This window comes from Lycorma delicatula, chromosome 7 (assembly GCF_047948215.1).
Source record: "Lycorma delicatula isolate Av1 chromosome 7, ASM4794821v1, whole genome shotgun sequence".
In the NCBI taxonomy this organism is placed as follows: Eukaryota; Metazoa; Arthropoda; class Insecta; order Hemiptera; family Fulgoridae; genus Lycorma; species Lycorma delicatula.
In genome coordinates this window covers 10,976,299-11,001,147 of record NC_134461.1, presented here as the reverse complement: position 1 = coordinate 11,001,147, position 24,849 = coordinate 10,976,299, and the positions used below count along the sequence as shown (strand labels likewise).

Genomic DNA, 24,849 nt, shown 5'->3' with positions numbered 1-24,849 from the left:
CACAATAACTAGAAACCACAATCACTGCAATAAAAAATGAAGTTACAGTTTGTACTACAGCAATCAGTTTAACATAAAAACTTCATTGTGATGTAGGAGCATGCGATAAAGACTATTCTTCAGCAGCACCGCATGGGAATACTAGAGCTGTGTGAAGCCTTTGACGCTAGGACCGAAAATTTTATGCGACGACAATGTTTGAGTACAAAAAATAAAGGTATGATGAGATAAATTAAAAAATATTTATCGACTGAATGGCGGGTGGTATCATTTTTAAAAACAAAGGATGTAACTTATGCATACTAACAATTATTGTACTGCAACTCAGCCCAGGGTCTTTTGCATCTATATTATTTAAAATATTATATTTCTAAAGGTTCAACCCTCTCTTTAGAGCTAACTTGGGAATCTCTTCATCTCTGCAGAAGGCAATTAATGAAAAGTGCAGGCAGATAAATCTTTTGCAAATTGTCACTTAACAGGAAAAATTGTATAAAGTGACAAGAAAAGGGAAGGGATTAACATTAAAGGGTAATAACGAACAACAATGAGGATTTTTTTATATAATTTACAAATTTAAAAATATCATCTGTTTACTACATTTAACTCATTACTATTAGAATCATCATTAACATTAACATTAACTAAGTGAGGACTATCCAGTAAATCTTTATACTTTTCTACAGTCTTATTACATTTACTAAGATTATCAATAATGTTTTGTAAAGTCCAATGTTTCCTCAATAAAGCATCTTCTACTGTAAAAACTGTATATCTAATACACTGTATTTGAGTACATGTAGCCGATGAATGTAACTTATATCCTAACTGATGAATTAAAGTCATTAAATATAATTCATTTTCATTGATGCACTGCACTTCTGGAACAGAAAAATGAACAAGTTTAATAAATATGTTTAAAATATGAACAGCATTTCTTTAATGTCCTGCCTAAAATTATGTAACGATATTATATTATCTTAGGAACTATCAAAAGGATTCTTTTCAGGATTAAATGGAGTATACTTCTCTGTATCAATAGTTAAATGTTGAAAAATATGAATGTAATTATTGGTTTTTTTTTAGGTAATCAGTATTTAAAAAAAAGGTTCTGCGATTGACATTTAGAAGCAAATTTGTTAAGATTTATAAGCCAATGTGTATGAGTGACAAGAAATTAAGACAATGGTAGCTAATGAAAATAAAATACTTAAAAGTTGCTCCAAAGGTGGAATTTTTATGAACTCATACTGCTTTCTGTTATCACTAAAATCTAAAATTTTAAAAATAAAATTTTGTATGTGATGTCAGAAATAAAAAATAAAAGTAGCACACAAACGTTCTGATCTGACTGACACAGCGACATGGCTGGGGTATTATGTAATCAAGAATGCCCAATCTCCAACATTAGGACCGATCAAATTACTTTACTTATCAATAGTTAAGTAAACACTTGTGAACAATGAATTCTGCAAAGGATGGCAAATGAGCCAGAAATAATTAATACTGTTAAATGTACAAAATAACATTATATAGATCATTTATTGTGAAATAGTGAAAAGTATCAGCCCTTAAAAAATATCCTGGCTAAAGAACCTTCAAATGTGATTTTCGATGTCAACTATTGAACTTTTTCACGCAGCTGTGGTCAAAGTGACTATTGCCAACATCAAAAATGGGTAGGCACAAGAAGAATTTTATTGTTAGTCCTATTGTAGATATCATTATTCTGATTAGAATGGATAAACTAACCCACCAAAATGTCACTTCGAAAAAAAAATAAAACAATTTTCTATTATGTAATCATTGAATTATTTAATATAACTGTTATGTAAAAAAAAAAAATGGTTAATTTCACATACAACACAATAAATAAATGAAAAAAAATTCATTTCAGTGTTTATTTATAAATTCCTATAGACCTATTAGGACAGTTCAATTACACACAGGTAAAAAAAACCAGATAAAAGTAGGTGAATGTTTTATGCTGAATCTTAAAATGAAATCAGTTTTTCTTTATTACCCTCAGTTTTTATTTATGATTCTTTAAAATACTGAGAGACATCTTAAATAATAGAATACAAAAATAATAATTACAATTAAAATTCCTACCTTTATTTAGCACACTTAATTTCTTTGTTCTTATTTTCCTTTTGTGTTCCGTGAAGTCTTCTGTTTTTATCATCCAGCAGTAGTCACTCATCATAGACTCATCCCATCGGCCTTGATAATGATGTTCCATCTGCATATAACTTGGTGGAACCTTTCTCCTTGTTCATCGCTGATGTCACCCGAGTTTAAAGGGAAAAAGTTCAAATGAAAAAGTAAAAAATGAATTTTCAATGACATTCTACAGCCTAAATTTTTGTAGTCCACCAAGAAGAATTCATTTATAATTCAATCGTGGTTTTCAGCTTTTTAGTTTCCAAGAAAACCAATAACGACATCTTTGAATGACTTCCATGCCGCTAATTCTTTAGGATTCAGTTTGCTGTCAAATATATTTTACAAATTAATTTTCTTATTTGTGGGCCAATGAACATTTCCTCTTTTAATTTGGCTTCATTTAATCGTGAAAAAACCTCAGCTAAATATTTAAAGCAGTCTCCATCTTTATCTAATGTTTTTACAAATTCTTCATCAGGCCTAGTTTTATGTGTAGAGATGGTAAAATAATATGATCTGCTTCGACAAGAGGAATTATTGATGATATTTTCCTTTCCTGGGGTAAACAGATTTCTTTTTGGCCAGTCTTTAACTGTATAGTGTTTGTCTGCAGCCCAACTAACCCAGAAACATAAGAAACACATATATTTTGTAAAGCCACTCTGGAGACCGAAAAGAAGCCCTACTGCTTTCAGGTCAGCAATGATTCGCTATAAGTGTTCATCATACTTAGCTTTTAAAATTTTTGACATATTTCCTTCCATGCTTCTTTCATTCCTACAGCATGTGCCACCGGTAAAGAAGAAAAACTTATTCGAGTTATGCAACAACAACACTGCCTTTAAGCTTCTTTTCTATGAGTCAATAAATAAACATATCTCGAATAACATATTCAGTGTCCAGTTCAGACATTAGCCCCCTAACATTACAGCAGGAACAAATTAAACCACCTCTACTAAAATAGTTCAGTAAATTTTCATTTCAATTTCTATATACTGAAATTTTAATATCCTTGTAAACTTCGTTCTTTAAGATGTGAACCTAGGAGTTCTGCATATCGTTTTGACAAATAAAAGTTATGAATTAGGTTACTCAGTTCTGCTTGTGTGATAAGGTGAGGTTCAGTATTTGATTCTTCTGGAATGTAATTAATATCTACTGAAGTTGAGGATTCACCGGTTGAGCCTTCTGGGGAATCAGAAATCTCTTTCCAAGAAGTTGGAGCAATCGGAATCGGTAAATCAATACCATGAAGTACCGGTCTCATAGCTGAATGAGCATTTGGGTATGTGATACTGCTTTTATTGTTTGTATTGAAACCGGTAACATTTGTTAAGCAAAAATAGCAGTCATCATAATGGTTAGTAGGTTCTAACCAAATCATAGGTACGCCAAAAGGCAAATACTCTTTCTATCCTTTTAACCATTGGGTTTAACATAGCACCTGATGATCGCTACATATGGAGCCCAGGATTTATCTTGGTTTTCCAAAGGACAGTCAAAATAATGTTTATAAGAGGTTTTCATTAACTTTTCATCGTGAATTCTTTGCAAATATAAAAAAAATTTTGAAAATTTTTACAAGTCTGATTTTTATTCAATGTAAAATTCAAAATGTTTTAATGAATGAAAGTAAACTGAAATATTACAGAAATACTTCCTTAATTATAAATATAAATAAGTTTTAATTTATAAATACTTAATTACTTAAAATACTTCATAAAATTGTTTTACCATGAAGTGCAATAAAACACAATGGGAAACACGTGCTTTTTGGGAAATTGAAAGAATTTTTGAGCAGTAAGCAATTCGTGGGTGATGATGAACTTAAAAATGCTGTTAATCAGCGGCTAAATGGACTGGTGATGGAAGAATACAATGAGGGTATATTGAAGCTGGTGTATTGTTATGATAAATGTCTTAAATCATGTGGCAATTATATAGAGAAGTAGATCAAAGTATGTAGTCTAAGAGAAATAAAAAATATTTGTAAAGTTTTCAGAATAAATTTTTCTACAATGAAATGGTCTTTACTTTACAGAACACACCAGATCTAACTACATGCAGTTTATATAGATCACTTTGCATGGTACATGTTTTGCAATCAAAATGCTGAATAGTACAATCTGGTTATAACCGATGAAAACACAATTTTGTTTGAGAACCAAAATAAAATTAATAAATTTGTGCTGGATAAAGTAGAGCCAGCTAAAATACTTTCATTATGTAATACATAAGCCAATGTAATAATCATTCTTTAGACCTACATTTTCAAAATTTTTTAGGTGTTAATATAAAAAAACCTTTCTTGTGTTCTTGATATAGAATATAACTACATAAACATACTAGAGAAATTTTTAAATTTATTTATTTTAACTTAATCCTTTATTTCTTCTTAAATTTCATATATTAAAGAATTGCATTTTGAATATCTTTATTTACAAATTTTTATTTTACTCATTGATTTGAAAGACAATGAATCACCATTCGTATTGTTCATACCTCTCTTAGCAGAAATGAGACATCTGTAGTTTATTTAATAAATTTTAACTGACTGATTTCATCAGTCACATGACTAGTTTGATGCTGTTCTCCAATCCATTATTGTTTTCTTTTATTATCTTTTAAACTTTATATATTAATGCATCCCCCTCACTTATCTATTAATATATATATATATATATATATATATAATTTTTTTTTTTGATGAGTTAAAATACTTTATAATAGATATAAGTTGGCTGTTTCTTCTCAAACTTTAATGTTATGTTTTGGTTTCATGAAATCACACTATGACAGCTGCAGTTCTACATTTTTTCAGTGAAAATAAACTAAATTATACAGCTACATGTTGAAAGCAATTTTTCTTTTTGTTTGCATACTATGATGATTATTATTAACATGTATTTTTCACATTACATTTTTTAATTTATTGATAAATGTTTGTATTTATTTGAAAATGGATATCAATGATAGATTAGTGAATAAAACAGATTTATGCAATTCAGAATCTAAAGAAATTAAAAAAATTATTAAGGATAAGTATGATCAAGATCAGCTATGATTCAAGAGATTCGAAAATATATCGAGAAGTGAAAAATTGAAATAAATGAAACTACTACACGAATTATTATTAATAATTCTAACCTAAATGCTAGTCCAAATCAGCCATCGACCTCAGCTATTTTATCCAATAATAGATGTAATAGGCCCTAAGTAGGGTTGTACACTACACATCTTTCAACTTGACAGTTATGTAGCAACACCTACATATAATATCAGGGAGTAGCTTTTTGGAAATCAAGTAAGCTATCATTATGGAAATCAAGCACTCAGTGTGAAAATGCAGAGAGCCTAAACCAGATTCAATGAACCAGTACCTGGAGAACACCAAAGTTAGGAGTGCTGGATGCAGCTCACTAGATGCTGTTTTACATTTTTAGTGACTAATGACCAAAGAAGTTAATGCAACTACAAAAAAGTAAAACTGCTTTACATTACACTAAAAAAAGTAAGAAATAAAACTGAAGTTTTTTTGTGATCGTGATTTCTATACTATTTAAAAACATATTACTTCAAAATAAACAGTTCTTGTGTTTTATTCGTAAATATTCATCCTTTTATTTCAGTAATTATAGTTTTAACCACATACTGAATACGACACTAATAAAACACATTTTTATCTAATAAACATTCACTTCTGGTCACTTGATTTGTTTTTCAATATTTATTTTTTTTAATTACAATATGATTATAATAAAAATAAATACATTAAAATGTATTTTACAACGAATAGAAAAGAGATTCTGGTGTTAAGTGGTTTTAAATTTTTAAAAATACTGGTAATAAGCTAAGATTAAAGAGTGAAAAAAAAATTTTTAGGCACACTAGGAGGTAAAAAATTAGTATATGAATAAATGGGTAATAGAAAACAGGATAGGTTAGATAAGTAAAACTAAAATCATAAGTTCATGGTAACAATAACAATAATAATGACGACAAAGAGTTTTTGTTATTTTCTTTTATAAAAAAAAATATTTATTTATTCATCAACTTACCGATAGTGAAATCTGGAGATTTAAATTCAACACATTTTACACTATAAATGACTGGTATATCAGACTGAGATGGTCTTAAAGGTCCTTTCACAGCTAATTCATATGCAGCCTGACTCTGCAAATCAACTCCACACATTCTACAACAAAATATTCGGCAATATGTTAAATCAAATCATAGCAAATAAGTCATAAATATTATACAGCTAATAAACTATTACAATTTCAGAAACGACTGGAAAAATATGTTAATAAATTTAGAAAGTGAGAAATATTTTAAATGATTTTTAAAAATGTTTAAGCCTTATTTTATCATACTAATCAAATGAATTATGGAAAAAATCAGGCTTTCCTATTGAAATATTTTCTAAGAGGCTAAGTCAATATAAACTGGACTTTGTCTTCACAGCTTATATATGAACATGAGCAGGTTGGTATGGAGGGATAATGGGGTGGAGAGGTGGGGATAAGATGGATGCTCCAGCTCATTTACCATTTGCATCTTTCTGGTGAGTACTATCATGTTAGGGTAACAGGTTCCATTGTTGCTTGCACAACACTATTATCATGAAGTTTCTCTTGAATGACGGTGTCAAACCCTCTTAACATTTTGACTAAACTGTGAGTGCAGTTTAAGGATATGATGCTGTCATTTATTTTAATCTACAACTGGGCCACAAAATTTTAAGCTTGAAGTTCTAAAAAGCCACAATAGATGTAGAAGGACAAATGTGATGGATGACAACATTAAATTGATCTGTGATCTCATTAACCTTATAATTGATGAAATTGCTTCAGAAGTGGTTATCAGTGGAAGTATCCATTTCCATTACTACAAAGCACCTTGGTTGTAGAAAGTCAGTGTGAAATGGCTTCAAAAGTATTTGAAAATAGAAACAGACCCATTAGGAAATTTACCAAAGGCTTCTGAATCAATTTTGACAAGGTAATAATTTTTTCCATCGAATAGTAAAATGTGACGAGACATAGATCCATCACTAAATTCCTGGGTTGAAATCAATTAGTATGGTGTGCATAAAAATGGAGAGCCTTGCCCTGTAAAGGTGAAAACATTCCACCACGAGAAGTCTTTGCAGAGACTTCTTTGGGACTGGTAAACTGTCTTGCTCATAGATTTTTTCCACGAACATCACACTGTGCACACTAAATTCTACCACCAGCTCTTGGACAAAGAGAAAGCCGCCTACAGGAACAAAAGGTACTATTAGCCAACAACAGATAATTCTCCTTCACGACAATACCACATCTCACACTGCTGTTAGCAATTGCAATAAATTGATGAAACTTTCTGAGAAACTTTAGAGCATTAACTGGGATATAGTCTAAATATATCTTCCTGCGACTTCTTTTTGTTTGGGCCATTGAAGAAGGCACTGGGAGGAAATTCTAGAGCAACAACAAAGCACTAGGAGTTTATGCAAAATTGGCTCATGACACATCTTCAATCATTTTATGAAGAAGGACCGTCTCACAAGCTCTCTACAAAGGAAAAATGTGTAGAACTTTGGGAGAGTATGTAGAAAAGCAATAGAAATGTTTTACATTTTTATTCTATATTAATAAAAGTAAAAAAAAAACAAAAGTTTGATTTGTAATATAAGAAGATGACTTTTCCACATAAGTGCCACCAATATTAAGGCACTTGTATCGTGCAACTAGCTTTTGAACACCGTCGTCATAGAAGACTGCCGCCTGATGTAATAACCACTGCAATATGGTCAAAATATTCGATGATTTAAGTGTTCGGTCACAATTTCATAGACAACACTTCTTGAAACTTGAGGAAACTTCAGATAGCAAAGAAATCGTAAAGCGTCTGTTTTCTCTCACTCTTTTGTCAACTTTCTGCACCAAATCTTCAATAATGACAGAAGGTTGTCCATTCTGTTCCTTATCATGAACATTCAGGTGGCCATTTTTAAAAGCTCTTTAGTCATTTTCATACCATCCCATTACTCATGTTTTCTCCATACACTTCACTGGTCTGATGATGAATTTCAGTCTCTTTCATGCCTTTAGCACTAACAAAACAAATCACACCATGTATTTTATAGTCGGCGGGACTCTCGATCAGCAGATGCATTTTAAATACCCACAAACAAATTTAAACACAGTTGACTATTTCTGTAATGGTGTCTGTGGCTTGCTAACAGATGCGGGTACACAGTGCCATGTGTGGAATGCCAACAGCAGCGTAGCAGTGGTGGAATTTCAAAACGGTACTTACTTTAAAAACATGCCTTGTATTTGCTGATTTCACCTAATGTATGAATCTGAGCTAATTATTGTTTTTTTCTGATTTAAACTAATATAAACATTTATTATATTTAATTATAACATTAGCCTAACAGATTGTAACCTCTTCTTTTTTTTTTGTATTCAGTCATTTGATTGGTCTGATACAATCTCCAATATTCCCTATCTAGTGCCAGTCATTTCATTTTGGTAAACCCCCTACATTCTACATTATTAACAATTTGTTTTACATATTCCAAACATTGCCTGCGTGCACAATTTCTCCCAACTACCTGTCCCTCCAATATTAAAGCGACTAATCCAGAATGCCTTAATATGTGGCATATAAGTCTGTCTCTTCTTTTAACTATATTTTTCCAAATGCTTCTTTCTTCATCAATTTGCCGCAACACCTCTTCATTTGTCACTTTATCCACCCATCTGATTTATAACATTTTCCTATACCACCGCGTTTCAAAAGCTTCTAATCTTTTCTTCTCACTTTGATTGTCCTTCCATATAGAACTACATTTCAAAAGCTTCTATATTTTCTTCTCAGGTACTCCGATCGTCCAAGTTTCACTTACATATAAAGCTACGCTCCAAACATACACTTTCAAAAATCTTTTCCTGACATTTAAATTAATATTTGATGTAAACAAATTATATTTCTGACTGAAGGCTCGTTTCGCCTGTGCTATTCGCATTTTATATCGCTCCTGCTTCGCCCATCTTTACTAATTCTATTTCCCAAATAACTAAATTCTTCTACCTCCATAATCTTTTCTCTTCCTATTTTTATATTCAATGGTCCATCTACATTTTTTCTACTACATTTCTTTACTTTCATTTTGTTCTTGTTTATTTTCATGCGGTAGTTCTTGTGTAGGACTTCATCCATGCCATTCATTGTTTCTTCTAAATCTTTTTTACTCTCAGCTAGAACTACTATATCATCAGCAAATCATAGCATCTTTATCTTTTCACCTTGCACTGTTACTCCAGATTTAAATTAATCTTAACATCATTAACTACTAGTTCTATGTAAAGATTAAAAAGTAAAACATAATGGGGATAGGGAACATCCTTGCTGGACTCCTTTTTTTATTATGGCTTCTTTCTTATGTTCTTTGATTATTAATGTTGCAGTTTGGTTCCTGTAAATGTTAGCAATTGTTTTTTTATCTCTAAACTTGAACTCTAAAGTTTTTAAAATGCTGAACATTTTATTCCAGTCTACGTTATCAAATGCCTCTTCTACGACTATAAATGCTTGTATGTTGGTTTGTTTTTCTTTAATCTTCCTTCTACTATTAATCTGAGTGCTAAAATTCCTTCCTGAAATCAAATTGGTCTTCTCCTAACACTTCTTTCACTCTCCTCTCAATTCTTCTGTACAGAATTCTAGTTAAGATTTTTGATGCGTCCGCTGAAAATGGTACAGCCGAAACAGCTGTACCATTGGGAACAGCTGCAATGCTGATTCTATTGCAGCTGCTATTGCTTGCATAACTCAGTTTAGGATTATTTTTTAATGAGGAACAATGGAATTATAAGTTTTTATTTAAAAGTCAGAAAGTAATAACAGTATTTTTCAATAATCATACTTAAAAATTCATTATTAACAAGGATAATTAATTAAGAATTTAATTTATTTCTCTTGTGTGCACACCAAAAAGTACTTAAGGGATGGATACCTTCTGATTTCTGGGATGTGCAGTTCGGCTGAAATTTATGTTATGCAATCATACAAATAAGTGTCTTCATAATGATTTCTACCAACGGTATAAAAAATGGTTCTTAAATATCTAAGCTTTGTTAGATCAATCATACATATAAAATAACAAAAATATTAGATTATTACTCACTCGAACATCTTAGTTTGATGTGAAGCTTGCATAGCAGCACACCACCTGTCGATCATAGGTCTATTGATTCTATTGAATTTTGCTTTTTCAATGACTTTACCGTCAGTGAAAAAAGTATCTGTACTAAACCCAAGCTGACCTTTAATTCTGTAAGTTCTTAAAGGATATAATTTATTAAGTTTATGCGCTACTTTTGTACCATCTTTTATACCATATACTGGAACAAACAATTCTTACAATTAATAAAAATGCATTTTATACAGGTATTAACAGCATTATATCGATGATTAGTTAAATTATTTGCTAACCTTCATATTATCAATTTTTATCTATCAATAAAAGAAACACCAATTAAAAAAAAGCAGTTTTAAATTTTATTTTAAAATAAATTCCATTGAAATATTTAGTTAAAAATTATCCAAGTAAATGATAAGTAATAAAAGTAAAACTGTTAAGTAATGACTGGAGTAAGCACTCTTTTAAAAATACAGTTTAGCAGTCATATACACTGGGATAATCTAATGAATCCATTCAGTATAAAATATAAGGATATTAAAGCAATAACTCTGAAATGCTGCAGTTTATTTATTGATATCAATTTTCTTTTCTTTAAGTGACAACAGCCGGTATGGGCACAGTCATTAAGAAAGAAATGTCAATAGCACGGCAGTATACTTTAAATTGCACCACAGCCTTAACAGATCTCTTTTAATTCCCAGAATATTACTTCCTGAAATGTCCAAGACGTTTTAGAACCATCACATTACGAGGTCTGTTCAGAAGTTCATTAATTTTTGTAATTAATTTTACAGATTATTGGACCTTGTCACCTTCAAAGTACTCCCCTGCCCTATTCACACACTTTTCCCAACGGTGTTTCCTATTTGCGAAGCAGTCCTGGATAGCTTCATTTTAAGTGTCCTTTAAGATCCATGACAAATTTACCTTAATGTCATCAAAAATCTCAAAACGATGTCTGTTCATCACTGATTTTAATTTCAGAAAGAAGAAAAAATTGCAAGGAGCCAGAACTGGTGAGTAGGGAAGGCTAAGGCAGGGCAGTCATCTGATTTTTGGCAAAGACTGACGAATTGACAAAGCTAAGTGTGTGAGCGCATCATCTTGAAGAAGGAACCATGAGTTGTCTCACCACAATTCTGGTCCCTTTTTGTGGATTTTTTCAAGTACCCATTGTAAAATGTCTTGATAGTACGCAGCATGGTTCACTTTTTGCAACAATTCAAAATGCACAATTCCATTATAATTGAAAAAATAGAGAGCACTGCTTTGACATTGGATCGAGACTGGCAAGCTCTCTTGGGGCATGGAAATCCTTTGCCAATCCGTTGCAATAATTGAACTTTTGTCTCGATATTGTAACCATAAACAAACCTTTCATCTTTCATTATGATCCTTTGTGTGAATGTTTTGTTGTCATTGGCTTGTTCAAGAAGTTGCCAACAACCTCCACTCAATGTTTCTGCTGTTTGGTCATCAAACGAGAAACAAACTTTTCTGCAACTTTATGCATGTTCAATTTTTCAGTCAAAATGTCAGATGCTAACCTCTTCTGCAAATTCTCAGACAGTCAATTGGTGATTTGCACACACCAGATAATTGATTTTCTGAACATGGGTATTATCAGTTGAAGGCCTTCCTGGTTGACGGTCACCTTTGATTGACAGACGACTTTTAAATCATGAAAACCATCCGTATATTGTATATGAACCTGAGCATCATTTTCGTAATCTTGTTTCAAAAGTTGAAATGTTTCTGCGAAGGTTTTCTCCAGTTTCACACAAAATTTTATGTTGATTGTTACTCCCAAAAATCACACATTACAAAAATTGCTACAAACACTTAAACCGGTTGCACTCAAATAGCAATAACATGAAAACTAAACGAGATATCAACAATCCAAGAACATGTGGTTACAGAGGTTATGTGGAACACAATGCAGCCAACTGCACATCACTAAATATCTCTGTAAGCGCATAATTAAAAATTTTTGGTTATTTTCTGAACAGACCTTGTATAACAAAATACAAATCATAAAAATTATTTTTTAAATTAATTTTACTTTGTAAAAAAATAATTTTCTAAACAGAAAAATACAATGATAATAAATTTTTTCAGGTTTTTTTTGTCTTTAGTTATTTGACTGGTTTGATGCAGCTCTCCAAGATTCCCTATCTAGTGCTAGTCGTCTCAATTCGGTATACCCCCGTACATCCTACATCCCTAACAATTTGTTTTACATACCCCAAATGTTGCCTGCCTGCACAATATTTTCCTTCTACCTGTCCCTGCAATATTAAAGCGACTATTCCAGGATGCCTTAATATGTGGCCTATAAGTCTGTCTCTTCTTTTAACTATATTTTTCCAAATGCTTCTCTCTTCATCTATTTGCCGCGACACCTCTTCATTTGTCACTTTATCCACCCATCTGATTATTAACATTCTCCTATAGAACTACATTTCAAAAGCTTCTATATTTTCTTCTCAGGTACTCCGATCGTCCAAGTTTCACTTACATATAAAGCTACGCTCCAAATATACACTTTCAAAAATCCTTTCCTGACATTTAAATTAATATTTGATGTAAACAAATTATATTTCTGACTGAAGGCTCGTTTCGCATGTGTTATTCAGTATTTTATATAGCTCCTGCTGCTTCATCCACCTTTAGTAATTCTACTATCCAAATATCTAAATTCTTCTACCCCCATAATCTTTTCTCTTCCTATTTTTATATTCTGTGATTAATCAACAATTATTTCTACTACATTTCATTACTTTCGCTTCGTTGTTTATTTTCATGCGGTAGTTTTTGCATAGGACTTCATCCATGCTGTTCATTGTTACTTCTAAATCTTTTTTACTCTCAGGTAGAATTACTATATCATCAGCAAATCATAGCATCTTTACCTTTACACCTTGTACTGTTTTTCCGGATCTCAATTGTTTTTAACATCATTAACTGCTAGTTCTATGTACAGATTAAAAAGTAACGGGGATAAGGAACATCCTTGTCAGACTCCCTTTCTTATGTTCTTCAACTATTACTGTTGCTGTTTGGTTCCTGTAAATGTTAACAATTGTTCTTCTATCTCTGTATTTAAACCCTATTTTTTGAAATGTTGAACAGTTTATTCCAGTCTACGTTATCGAATGCCTTTTCTAGATCTATAAATGCCAAGTATGTTGGTTTGTTTTTCTTTAATTCACTTCTTCCACTCTCCTTTCAATTCTTCTGTACAGAATTCTAGTTAAGATTTTTGATGCATGGCTAGTTAAGCTAATTGTTCTGTATTCTTCACATTTATCTGCTCCTGTTTTCTTTGGTATCCTGACTATAATACTCTTTTTGAAGTCTGACGGAACTTCCCCTTTTTTATAAATATTACACACCAGTTTGTATAATCTATCAATCGCTTCCTCACCTGCACTGCGCAGTAACAGTAACTCTACAGATATTCCGTCTATTCCAGGAGCCTTTCCGCCATTCAAATCTTTTAATGCTCTCTTAAACTCAGTTCTCATATTTTTCTCCCCTTTCATCCTCTTTGACTTCCTCTTCTTCCTCTATAACAACATTTTCTAATTCATTTTCTTCGTCTAACTCTTCAATATATTCCAGCTTCCTATTCACTTTGTCTTTCGTATTATATATTGGTGTACCATCTTTGTTTAACACATTATTAGATTTTAATTTAGTACCCCAAAATTTTCCTTAATTTTCCTCTATGGTCCGTCTATTTTACCAATGTTCATTTCTCTTTCCACTTCTGAACACTTTTCTTTAATCCACTCTTCTTTCGCTACGCTAGTTTGCACTTCCTGTTTATAGTATTTCTTATTTGTTGATAGCTCCTTTTACTTTCTTCATCACTAGCAATCTTATATTTTCTACGTTCATCCATCAGCTGCAATATATTGTCTGAAATCCAAGGTTTTCTACCAGTTCTCTTTGTTCCGCTAAGTTCACTTCTGCTGATTTAAGAATTTCCTTTTTAACATTCTCCCATTCTTCTTCTACATTTTCTACCTTATCTTTTTTTACTCCTCAGACCTCTTGCGATGTCCTCCTCAAAAATCTTCTTTACCTTCTCTTCCTAAAGCTTCTCTAAATTCCACTGATTCATCTGACACCTTTTCTTCAGGTTTTTAAATCCCAATCTACATTTCATTAACACTAAATTATGACTGATATCAATGTCTGCTCCAGGATAAGCTTTGCAGTCAAGGAGTTGTTCTAAGTCTTTGTTTAACCATGATATAATCTATCTGTTACCTTGCAGTTTCACCGAGCTATTTCCATGTGTATATTCTTTTATTATGATTTTTAAACTGGGCGTTGCAAATTACTAAATTATACTTTGTGCACAACTCTATAAGTCACTCCCCTCTTTCATTCCTTTTGTCCAGCTCGTATTCAGCCACTATATATCCTTTCTTGCCTTTTCCAATGCTTGCATTCCAATCTCCAACTATTGTTAAATTTTCATCTCCTTTTATGTGTTTAATTACTCTACCTCATCATCGTCATGGGCGCTTATAGGCATACAGATGTTAACAATTGTTGTCGGTTTAGGTTTCGATTTTATCCTTATACAATGATTCTATCACTATACATTTTGAAATACTCTACTCTCTTCCCTATCTTCTTGTTCAATACAAAACGTACTCCTCCCTGCCCATTATTTGAAGCTGAGTTAATTATTCTAAAATCACCTGACCAAAAGTAGTTTTCCTCTTCCCACTGAACCTCGGTAATTCCTACTACATCTACATTTATTCTATCCATTTTCCTCTTTAAATTTTCTAACCTACCAACCTTTTTAGACTTCTAACATTTCACACTTCGATTCGTAGAATGTTATTTTTTAATTTTCTGGTGACCCCTTCGTTAGTAGTCCCCACCCAGAGATCTGAATGGGGGACTAGTTTACCTCCTGAATATTTTACCAAGGAAGGTGCCTCCATCATTTTTATATGAAAATGCAGAGAGCTACATTTTCTTGGAAAAAAGTAACTGTAGTTTTCCATTGCTTTCAGCTGTGCAGTACTCAGAGGATGAGTGTGTTGATATGGCCGTTTAAGTCATTGTGACTCACGCCCCTAACAACTACTGAAAGAGCTGCTGCCCTCTTTCAGGAATCATTCCTTAGTCTGGCTCTCAACAGATACCTCTCTAATGTGGTTGCACCTTCAGTCCAGCTATTCTGTATCAGCCCCCTCACCAACGGCAAGGTCTCATGATTCATAAAGGGAGCTTTTTCAGGTAAAAAATTTAAATAATCACCCCCAATTTTTTTTTATGCTTATACCATTATCAAACCATTACAATTAATTAAAAATATTGATTGATATACATAAACTATTAATTAGCATTACATCATACTCTAAAAAAAAAATTTTAACTGAAAACTGTAAAATTAATATTTTAGATCTCAATCAGTTTATTATTAATTTCTTTCAATACCCAACACCTTGCAAGTAATCCATTTAAGTAGTTAGAAGGAGTTAAATACAAGTTGGAACCAGAAAGCAGTAAATAAACATAATTAAACTACAGAAAAGTCTGTCCGCATTGACATAGTGTAGGAGTTCCAATTTTTGTAACAAATAACATTACTATATTATCTGTAAGTCCTTAATGTAACAAATAATAGAAATTTCAAAATATTTTATAATTAATATTAGCATAAATCATTTGAATTTTAAACTGTGGTCCTTATTTGACAATACATGTTTAAAATAATAATTTGTTGATGGTAAAGTAATATTTTAAAGGCACTTGAGAAAAGTATAATTACAGTAAAACCAGTTTACAACAAAATCTGAATTCTGTCTACAACTGAATAGTTAATTTCTCAAACATGGTACTGCTGGTATGTTAAGTAAATAAATTAACAATATAATCCACCTTATCAGCACACTGATATATTCTCTAGATCTAGAGAACGTATCAACAGGATGGTAAGTGGATTATATTAATTGTTAATTTATTTACTTGAATAATTCTCAGACCCAATAATTTCATATTAGTAAGAAAATTTGGTCCTAAATTTCATTAACTCACGTTTCTTTTCCTTTGTGCTCAATTGTGTAAGGTGGTTTACTTACTAAATTTTTTTAAAAATGTTCTTCAACATATCACATCAGAGAATCATGATTACAAAATTTAAAAAATCCTGTTATAGAATCGTCAAAAATAAAAACAGTCCAAATAGAAAAGCCGGTTACACAGTTTAATTTTTAAATAATGATTCTTTGTCAAACAAATTATTAAATGTTCTTCATAATTTCATTACATATTTTTATGAACTCTATTTTCATAAAATAAAACAAAAGGTTTTTTTTTTTTAATTCTGAGCAGCTATTTGATCCTATTCAATTTTGTTCATACTTTAATATACCACGTAAATATGCTTACGATCAGGAAAGCATAATATTTAAATGTTGGAAAGCAGGTTGCGCAGAGGGTGATCTGGAAGGTCAATGTTCACATTAACAGTAATCATCGATTAGCTGTCAGTTTTGTGAGTTAGTGAGACCTATTCAGATGTTAATCCGTTCTGTGAAGGAAGGTTAGGGTTAAGTCTAAGATTAGACTTTTGTGGAGAGAGGTTAGGGATAAATTACCAAGGTATGCCAATATTTAACACAATCTCGCAGGATACTTATCCAAATTTATGTTTTAATGGAAATATAGTCACTGCAGGGAGAGACTACACCACATCTTCCATGCTATTAGTCATGTATATAATGTATAATCACCTTGCAAAGAGTGCCGTCAGTCATCTTCAACGGCTGACTCAGAGCCTAACTCTTACAACTATCAGAGTTAGTTTATGGTTTATTCCTCTCTTCACAAAACTCTAACTCTTATCTAATTTTAACTTTAATCTTAATCCTAATCTCTTTCCACAGAATGGATTAGTATCTGAACAGGTTGCCATAACTTACAAAACTGATTGCTAATTGACTAGAGTATGAAAATACAGTGCAAACTTTGACTTTCCACAGATTACTTGCTTTCTGGCATTTAGATGTTGTGTTTTCCTGATCCTAAGCAATCTACTAGGGTCTATTCAGTACGAACAAAATTAAAAGTGATAAAGTAATTGCTCAGAATTACCTTTATATTATTACTGTATTATTTTGAATCTTAGTTTAATAAAACTCAATTACTTTAAATTAATCTTCCTTTATCATAACATGAAATTTCTTATCTTGAAAACTGTAAAACTCAAACTAATTTAATTTTCCTCTAGTCTTAACTTTATAAATTTGTATTTACTTACGCTGAACACCAGATGTATTTTTTCCAAGATAGTTGACCCAAACACATTTAAAATCTCTAGGTTGATACCTAGGGCCAACTACTAATGGATGATCTGCATAATTTGTGTCTATTCTAACTGTTAATTTTTTTGTTGTATCGTCACCTTCAATAAAAACACGCTTTTCAGGAGGCCTACAGTTCATTTCACATAACTCTGAAAGAAATAAACCAAAGTAATACAAAACACACAAAATAGTTTACCAACATAACAAAAACAAACTTTAGAAAAATGCTGCCTTCTGAAATAAATGAAAGCAATTAATTTGTAATATTATATTATACATCTTAACAACATAACTGATTTCAAATAACTGGTCAAATTTTAACCAGGGAACATCCAATCCTTTTCAATACAAAATGTGAATCGTATTTTAAGAAGTTATTAACACTATATCTATACCTCAAAGATATAAAGTATGTATGATATATTTGCCAGAATATTGCATATTTGTACAATTTAAATAACGATCACTATCTATGATTGTACCTATTACTATACTTTTTGTTTTACTTCACATCCCTTTACACATTGCAACCCTGTAGGGGGAAGACGACACCCTCATCATCCTTTTACACAATTTTATACGCTTGATACTATTACCTTGACATAACTTTATATGCCTTGATAATCGTGTACAGCTTAATTATCTGTTAAGTTATAGGCCTAGAGCACCATTCTATTATAAAAGTTGCATGAATGTGTTACTTTTGCAAAAAACACATACACCAGGATTATAAGAAATTTCAAATTAACAGCGAGATAGTGATACATGTACGACAAAATGAAAAATCTATACACTTTCCAATGGCAGAAAATTTCACAAGCTGGAAATTTTGAATAAGTCCTATTTTAAAAAAGGAAGGTGTAGGTGGTTAGAAATATGAGGTTTGATGAAAAAAAATAGCCAGAATTTTTTAATTTCCCAGGCTCTGTAAGTCTAATTGTCACAATTTTTTTTTGTTGTGTTGATACACTTGCACCTAACAAATGTTTATATCGGTAGCTATATTGTATGCTTATCCAATATAGTTTTTAGTTTATTATTGGCTGTCAAAAAGATTACAAGTGTTTAGGTATGGTTGGTGATTTTTAACTAGGGGAAAAAATGGAACAAAGAATATTTGTATTATATTTTGATTTAAGAATGGAATAAAGAGCATCACCGCATTGGAAATGTGGAATGTTGCTTTTGGTAATTCTTCTGTCAATAAAACAAGTGTTTGCAAGTGGTACAAATGTTTCCAAGAGAGCCATGATGACTTTGTAGATGATGAGCGCCCTGGACATCCCAGCAGATCAAAAACAGATGACGTCGAAAAAATGAAGAAAATGATTATGGACAATTGCTGAATCACTATCAGAAAGTCAATATGAGAAAACTAAAATTCTGCATATTTTTTGATCAAATCTATAAGATGCGACACTAAAAGCACTTCTAGAAAAAGAGGCGAAGACTTAGTGCAAGATCACACTATAGTTGGATAAATACATTGAATGGTACAAGAAGGTAAAAGTTAAAGAGAAACGATATAAAAATTAAGCAATGTCTTTCAACGTATGAGTGCTTTGTCAAAAATGTGTGATGAAAAAGTTGGTTAAAGCGAAATTTGATGAAAGTGAATTACACAATCATTTCAATCAGTTTGAAAAACTCATCAAAGAGCTAGAGACTTTGGGAAGCTCTACAATAGACAACACTGACAAAACTTATTACCTTCTTCTGACAATGCCTGAGTGTTTTGATAATGTTATTATATCTATCAAAACAATAAGAACAAAGACAACACATTGTACTCGTGCAGATAAGTAAAAGCAAGGCTGCTGGATGTATAATTAAAGACCAAACAAAATTTATTATAGAGGGAAAGGACATTATAAAAGAGGCTGTCCACTGAATATGCATGAATCAACAGGTACTTGTCGTGGATACTGTGGTCGTTCCAGAGGGAGAGACAACTCCAGAGGCCATATTAAGAGTAATCATGTGCGAAAATGTGGAAGTTCAAATGTCGCAAAGGAGAAGCACAAACAAGAATATTCAATTGTCACCGGGAATTTATATATATATATATATATATATATATATATATATATATATATATATATATATATATATTATATATATATATTTTATATATATATATATATATATATATATATATATATATATATATAAAATAGCACTATTCTTAGATGCAGTAGATAATAATTTCATAAATTTTATATTAGAACAGTGGCACCTCAAACCACTTTGTGTCAAAAAATTTGGAAAAATTTATGAGCAATATTGATATTATGAAATACGTTCTGAGCATAAAATCGCAAATGATGAAATAATAAGAGGTACAAAAAGGGGTATTTTACATCTTAAAAAATTTAAAGATAGAGGAGGTGCTATAATAAATATAACTGTACCAGCAATTATTGTCCCTATAAAGTAAAGATCTTTAATAAAGACAGGTTGTCAGCAATCATAACAAATGATCATTTTCAAATGCAGCGCGAATCAAAATGTGATGTGAGATCAAAGACTTGGCCATTTAAATAAACAAAGGTTGAAAGCACTCAACTTTCCACACAACCTTGGAGTCTGTAGTTCATGTAATCAAGGAAAAACCAAGCGTAACTGTTCAAGGATGTAGAGTTGCTGAATCAGAAAGAATAGGAGACCTTATCCACAGTGATCTTGCAGGACCATTCAAGGACTATACCATGAAAGACAAGATGTATTATCAGACAATTATTGATGATTTTTTAAATTTTGTCCAAGTATATTTTTTGAACCAGAATAAAATATTATTAGTTATGTTTGAGAATTAAAAGCAAAAGATCATTACTGTTCAAAGATTCGAGTATATGCATCACATGCTTTTATAACATAAACTCTGCCAACAAAAGGAGCACAGTGTACCAGATACATCCCAATAAATGGCATGAGTGAGTGATTCAATTCTACTTCCATGAGTAGAGTGAGAATATTTTTGCAGAAACAATCTTATCAAAGGACCTGTGGGGAAATCCAAAAAGACGTGTACCAGCTTAGTTCTACATAAAACATGTTAAATGGTAAATTACTAGCACAAGGGTACCTAGATAAGATCAACTATAATAAATTAAAAGTATTTGGTTCTAGAGCCAGGACTCATGGGATTGGTCTAGTGGTGAACACGTCTTCACAAATCAGGTGATTTTGAAGTGGAGAGTTCCAATGTTCAAATCCTAGTAAAAACAGTTACTTTTATACGAATTTGAATATTAAATTATGGATAACGGTGTTCTTTGGTGGTTGGGTTTCAATTAACGACAAATCTCAGAAATGGTCGACCTGAGACTGTACAAGACTAAACTTCACTTATTTATGTATTATGAGTAATCTATGTTAATAACAGATACAGATTGTGGATTTCAAAAACCAATCAAATCATTACCTCACAGAAAACCTGAGCAATTTTTAAGAATCCAGAAACAGATGACAATAGAAAGTGACAATGCAGAAGCTGAAAAATCTCACTGTGACTATCAATGAAAACATAGGATCAAGTCACTCTTGTGTAATTCAAGTGTAACTCTTCCTAAATCTACAGATAATAAGTTATCTACAGAAAAGTTTCTGTAGAAACTTATCTACAGATAAGTTTCATATCAGTCACTTTGTTAAAGCAACAGAATTAAAGATGTTCCAGCAAAATTAAAAAAAAAACTTTGTAACGTAATAAGATGAAGAAGGCGAAAAATTACCTTCATTTAGCATATTGCCTGTGCACAAGAATGCCATAAACTTCTGAGAAAGTAATAAATTCAAGTGATGGTTGAAAAGACGTCATGCAAAAAGAAATCAAACTCTTGAAAAGAATGAAACCTGGGAACCAGCAAGATTACAAAAGGTACCTAGCCGACAGATTAATAAAGATTCTCAGGCGTACTAAATATTTTTTAAAGTAAGCTGAAAACCCCAAAATCCAAATAAACAATGAGATATTCAAACAAGATAATCTACTGATATAGGTATATGATGACACATTCTTCCTACACAACTGTAAGAGTGGATGTCTATTTTAAATACATATTGCAGATAAGATTATTTTTTGGGGTAATAATAAAAATTTTAATATACACCTACAGAATTATAGTCCTAGATTTACAGATTATTTTTTTTTAAAGCCTAGCCAAATGAATTGATTTTTTGTAGTTTTGAGATCTACATCATGAGATGAAAAAATATTTTCCTGTTTGTTAACAAAGACTGACTGATAAAAGGGATTGGATTGTGTATATATATATTTTTTGTATTAAAAGGACTGACCTCAGGTAGAAAATATTTAATCCTACCTTACTCTCCTTTCTAAAAAACAAAAGTTTCCATATCTTATTCAAAAGTTAGCTGACAACGTATTTACTGCTATAATTCAGGTATTAAAGGAACAAGATGAAGGAAATACAACTAACATAACCTAAAATCTTTTTTAGCAAATAGTAAATTGACTTCAACCACACGTTCTCAACAGTAAAAATATTAAGAAATAAACTACAGAAATTTATAAAATATGATTAAAAAGAGTTTATCTAAACTATAAGTAATCTAGTCATAGGACAATACCTGATGTGATTTTTCCTGTTAATGTTTTTCTGATACTAAAGCAACTTATTCCAGCCGGTTTGTAAATACATATTAGTCCTCTCAAAGAATTCCATACAGAAGGTGCATCCTGAACTAGAACAGACATTTTTTTGCAATGTACCTTTACAGTTTACGCTTACTATTAAGAGTACAAAGCAATGCTACTAGGCAAAGATAAAAAACATAAATAATTAATTTACAAAACTGCGTTCTGGAGCATCATTTGCATAAATCCTCCAGCAACATTAAATCAGTTTTTAAATGTCTCATTAACTTTCTCTCAAAAGAATGTACGGGCTGATTACAATTAAAGTAGACACTGAATTACCGAAAAAACAAATGTATGGTAAAATCGACAATACACTTGGAAACTACATATTTACATCGGAAGTAGATGTGTGAACGAATCAATTCGGACGAGTTCGTGTAATGTGATTGGTAGTTACTTGATTCAGTAAATGAGCGTAACTTTGAGACGATCAGTGTTGGACATAACGCTCTTATCAAATGTTCAGTAGTTGTTGAAGATGTCTATTTTCTAAGAAATACAACAGTTTCTTTTATACACATTTAAGAAGCTGTCACACTGGGAGATTTCACTCGCCACTAGAAGCATTTTATTGCAGTCTTGTCGTAACTATCAGTTCCCCTTTTATAAATTCATTTCTAGTATCATTTCGATTTGTTTTGTTCTGTTTGTATTCATATAGCCGTTTTTTTTTTGGTGTCAAAATTTGGGTAAAAGGAAAAAATATAAGATGTATGGTATAAGACAATGAAACATTTTGTGATGTTAATCGATAATTCATGGGATTTCGAGATATTGTCGATAAAAATATTTGCACAAAGCACGTAAGAGATTTAAGAATAAAAATGTTTAATTCAAGAAATCAGATAGATAATTAACCGAAGAGAAAAAGTTTACAAAGACTGGATAGAGGTTGAATAGATGGATTCTTCATTCATGTTTTCTGAAAAGTACAGTAGAAGTTTTCAGTTTTCCCTTCATTTGATCCACTTATAAACCCAATTTTTTTTACACAATTAATCCGCATTTATTACTCTATTTAGTAAATGCTATAAAAATCAACTCTCTAAACAATAAAAGATAATGAGGTTCTCTAGTATGCCGTTGACTGTTCTACTTAAGGAAATTACGAGTAAATGTTCACAATCATTTACCTGCTTTTCATTAAAAAAAAAAACAGCCTCATGAAAAGCTACTAGCACCTATTCGACTTGATATGTTGTTCACTGCTGGCATCAGTAATAAGTGAAATCAACCAGCCTGACACTGACTTTTGAGAGTAGTTGGGTTGATTTTCTTACCGCACGTCTGTGCGTGAGAATGTCTGTGGAAAACTTTCACCGACCACTGCTGAAAGACAATGGTTGGGAGGGAGTTCTTAAAATTTTTAAGTAACACTTACTTCTATAATCATTTGTCTCTAATTAGAGATCGAAATGAGGAATTAGATAAGAAATTTATTTTATTTGTCTACTGTAATTTAACGTTATCAAACGTTTTATAAATGTTTTCTTATAAATTAGGTCTTCTACATTTTTCATAACTGTAACAAAATTAATTACGGAAGGTATTATCTAACCTAATAATTTTAACATATACCGAGATTAGATCATCGTTTTTTTGAATCTCGGATTTTATTAATTAATTATATAATACCAATAATAGAAACACCCATTCCATTCCTGGAAGATGGAGCCATTAAGGTCAATACTATTTGTTCAACTACCTACTAGCTTCCAGAATTTGTTTGATCTCTTTCCCTAGAAACTTTTAAGATTTTTGTATCGGAAGGCCCATCCTTCGGGGAGTCTTTTTTAATAAAGAAATCATAAGCTGGAATACGTGATTCGTTATCTCAGTGTTTGTTTTCTATTTTTTAATACTGTTTTTCACTTTACCTGTTCAGCCGATGAAATTTGGTGGTTAAAAATATAAGTATGAATAATGATGAAAATTATCTTTCAGTTATTTTGCAAGGGAAGCCACTCACTGAAAAATAAATATCCGAAAGACTTCAAAATTATTCTATTACTTAAGTTTGAATAAAAGTCGTGATGAGGTACTTTTTTGTTTGTGAAATCAGTAGAAAAATTACTAGTGGGTTTGTTTACCAGGTAAGTCAAAATTACATATTAAAAGCCGTAATTTTAATGTAAACATTAAAATTTAAATTAAATTTTTTTTATTGCCACATTAAAACTACGGCTTAATAGAGGTGTCCCTCCAGTTTCAAACTTTAGGTCAGGTTTTTTTTTTTACCTCCGTTCTTAGTGTTGTGGTGCTTTCTTAAACGAGACAAACAGGCGTTTACAGAGCATGAATTGAAGTGGTCCTCAGCAATAGTGGTTGATTGAAGTAATTATTGTAGGGAAGTGTGTGATGACTGAGCAATGAGAAAGTCAACGAACATCGGCGGTCCTGGAAAAGTCGTTGAAATAGACGAAGCTAAATTTGGGAAAAGGAAGTTCAATAGAGGTCGACCAGTGACGGTCAGTGGGTATTTG

At 31.5% G+C, this 24,849-nt stretch overlaps 1 protein-coding gene across 1 annotated transcript; it reads right to left on the bottom strand.

The window, feature by feature from the left end:
- Positions 1-548: 548 nt before the first annotated feature.
- Positions 549-22,732, bottom strand: LOC142328022 (pseudouridylate synthase TRUB2, mitochondrial). Its single transcript, XM_075371463.1, has 5 exons — positions 22,297-22,732; positions 17,658-17,852; positions 10,346-10,562; positions 6,225-6,361; positions 549-881 (listed from the first exon to the last, which is right to left on the bottom strand). The coding sequence occupies exons 1-5, from the start codon at positions 22,421-22,423 to the stop codon at positions 586-588; spliced, it is 972 nt and encodes a 323-aa protein (XP_075227578.1). The 5' UTR covers positions 22,424-22,732; the 3' UTR covers positions 549-585.
- Between the last annotated feature and the right edge of the window lie 2,117 nt (positions 22,733-24,849).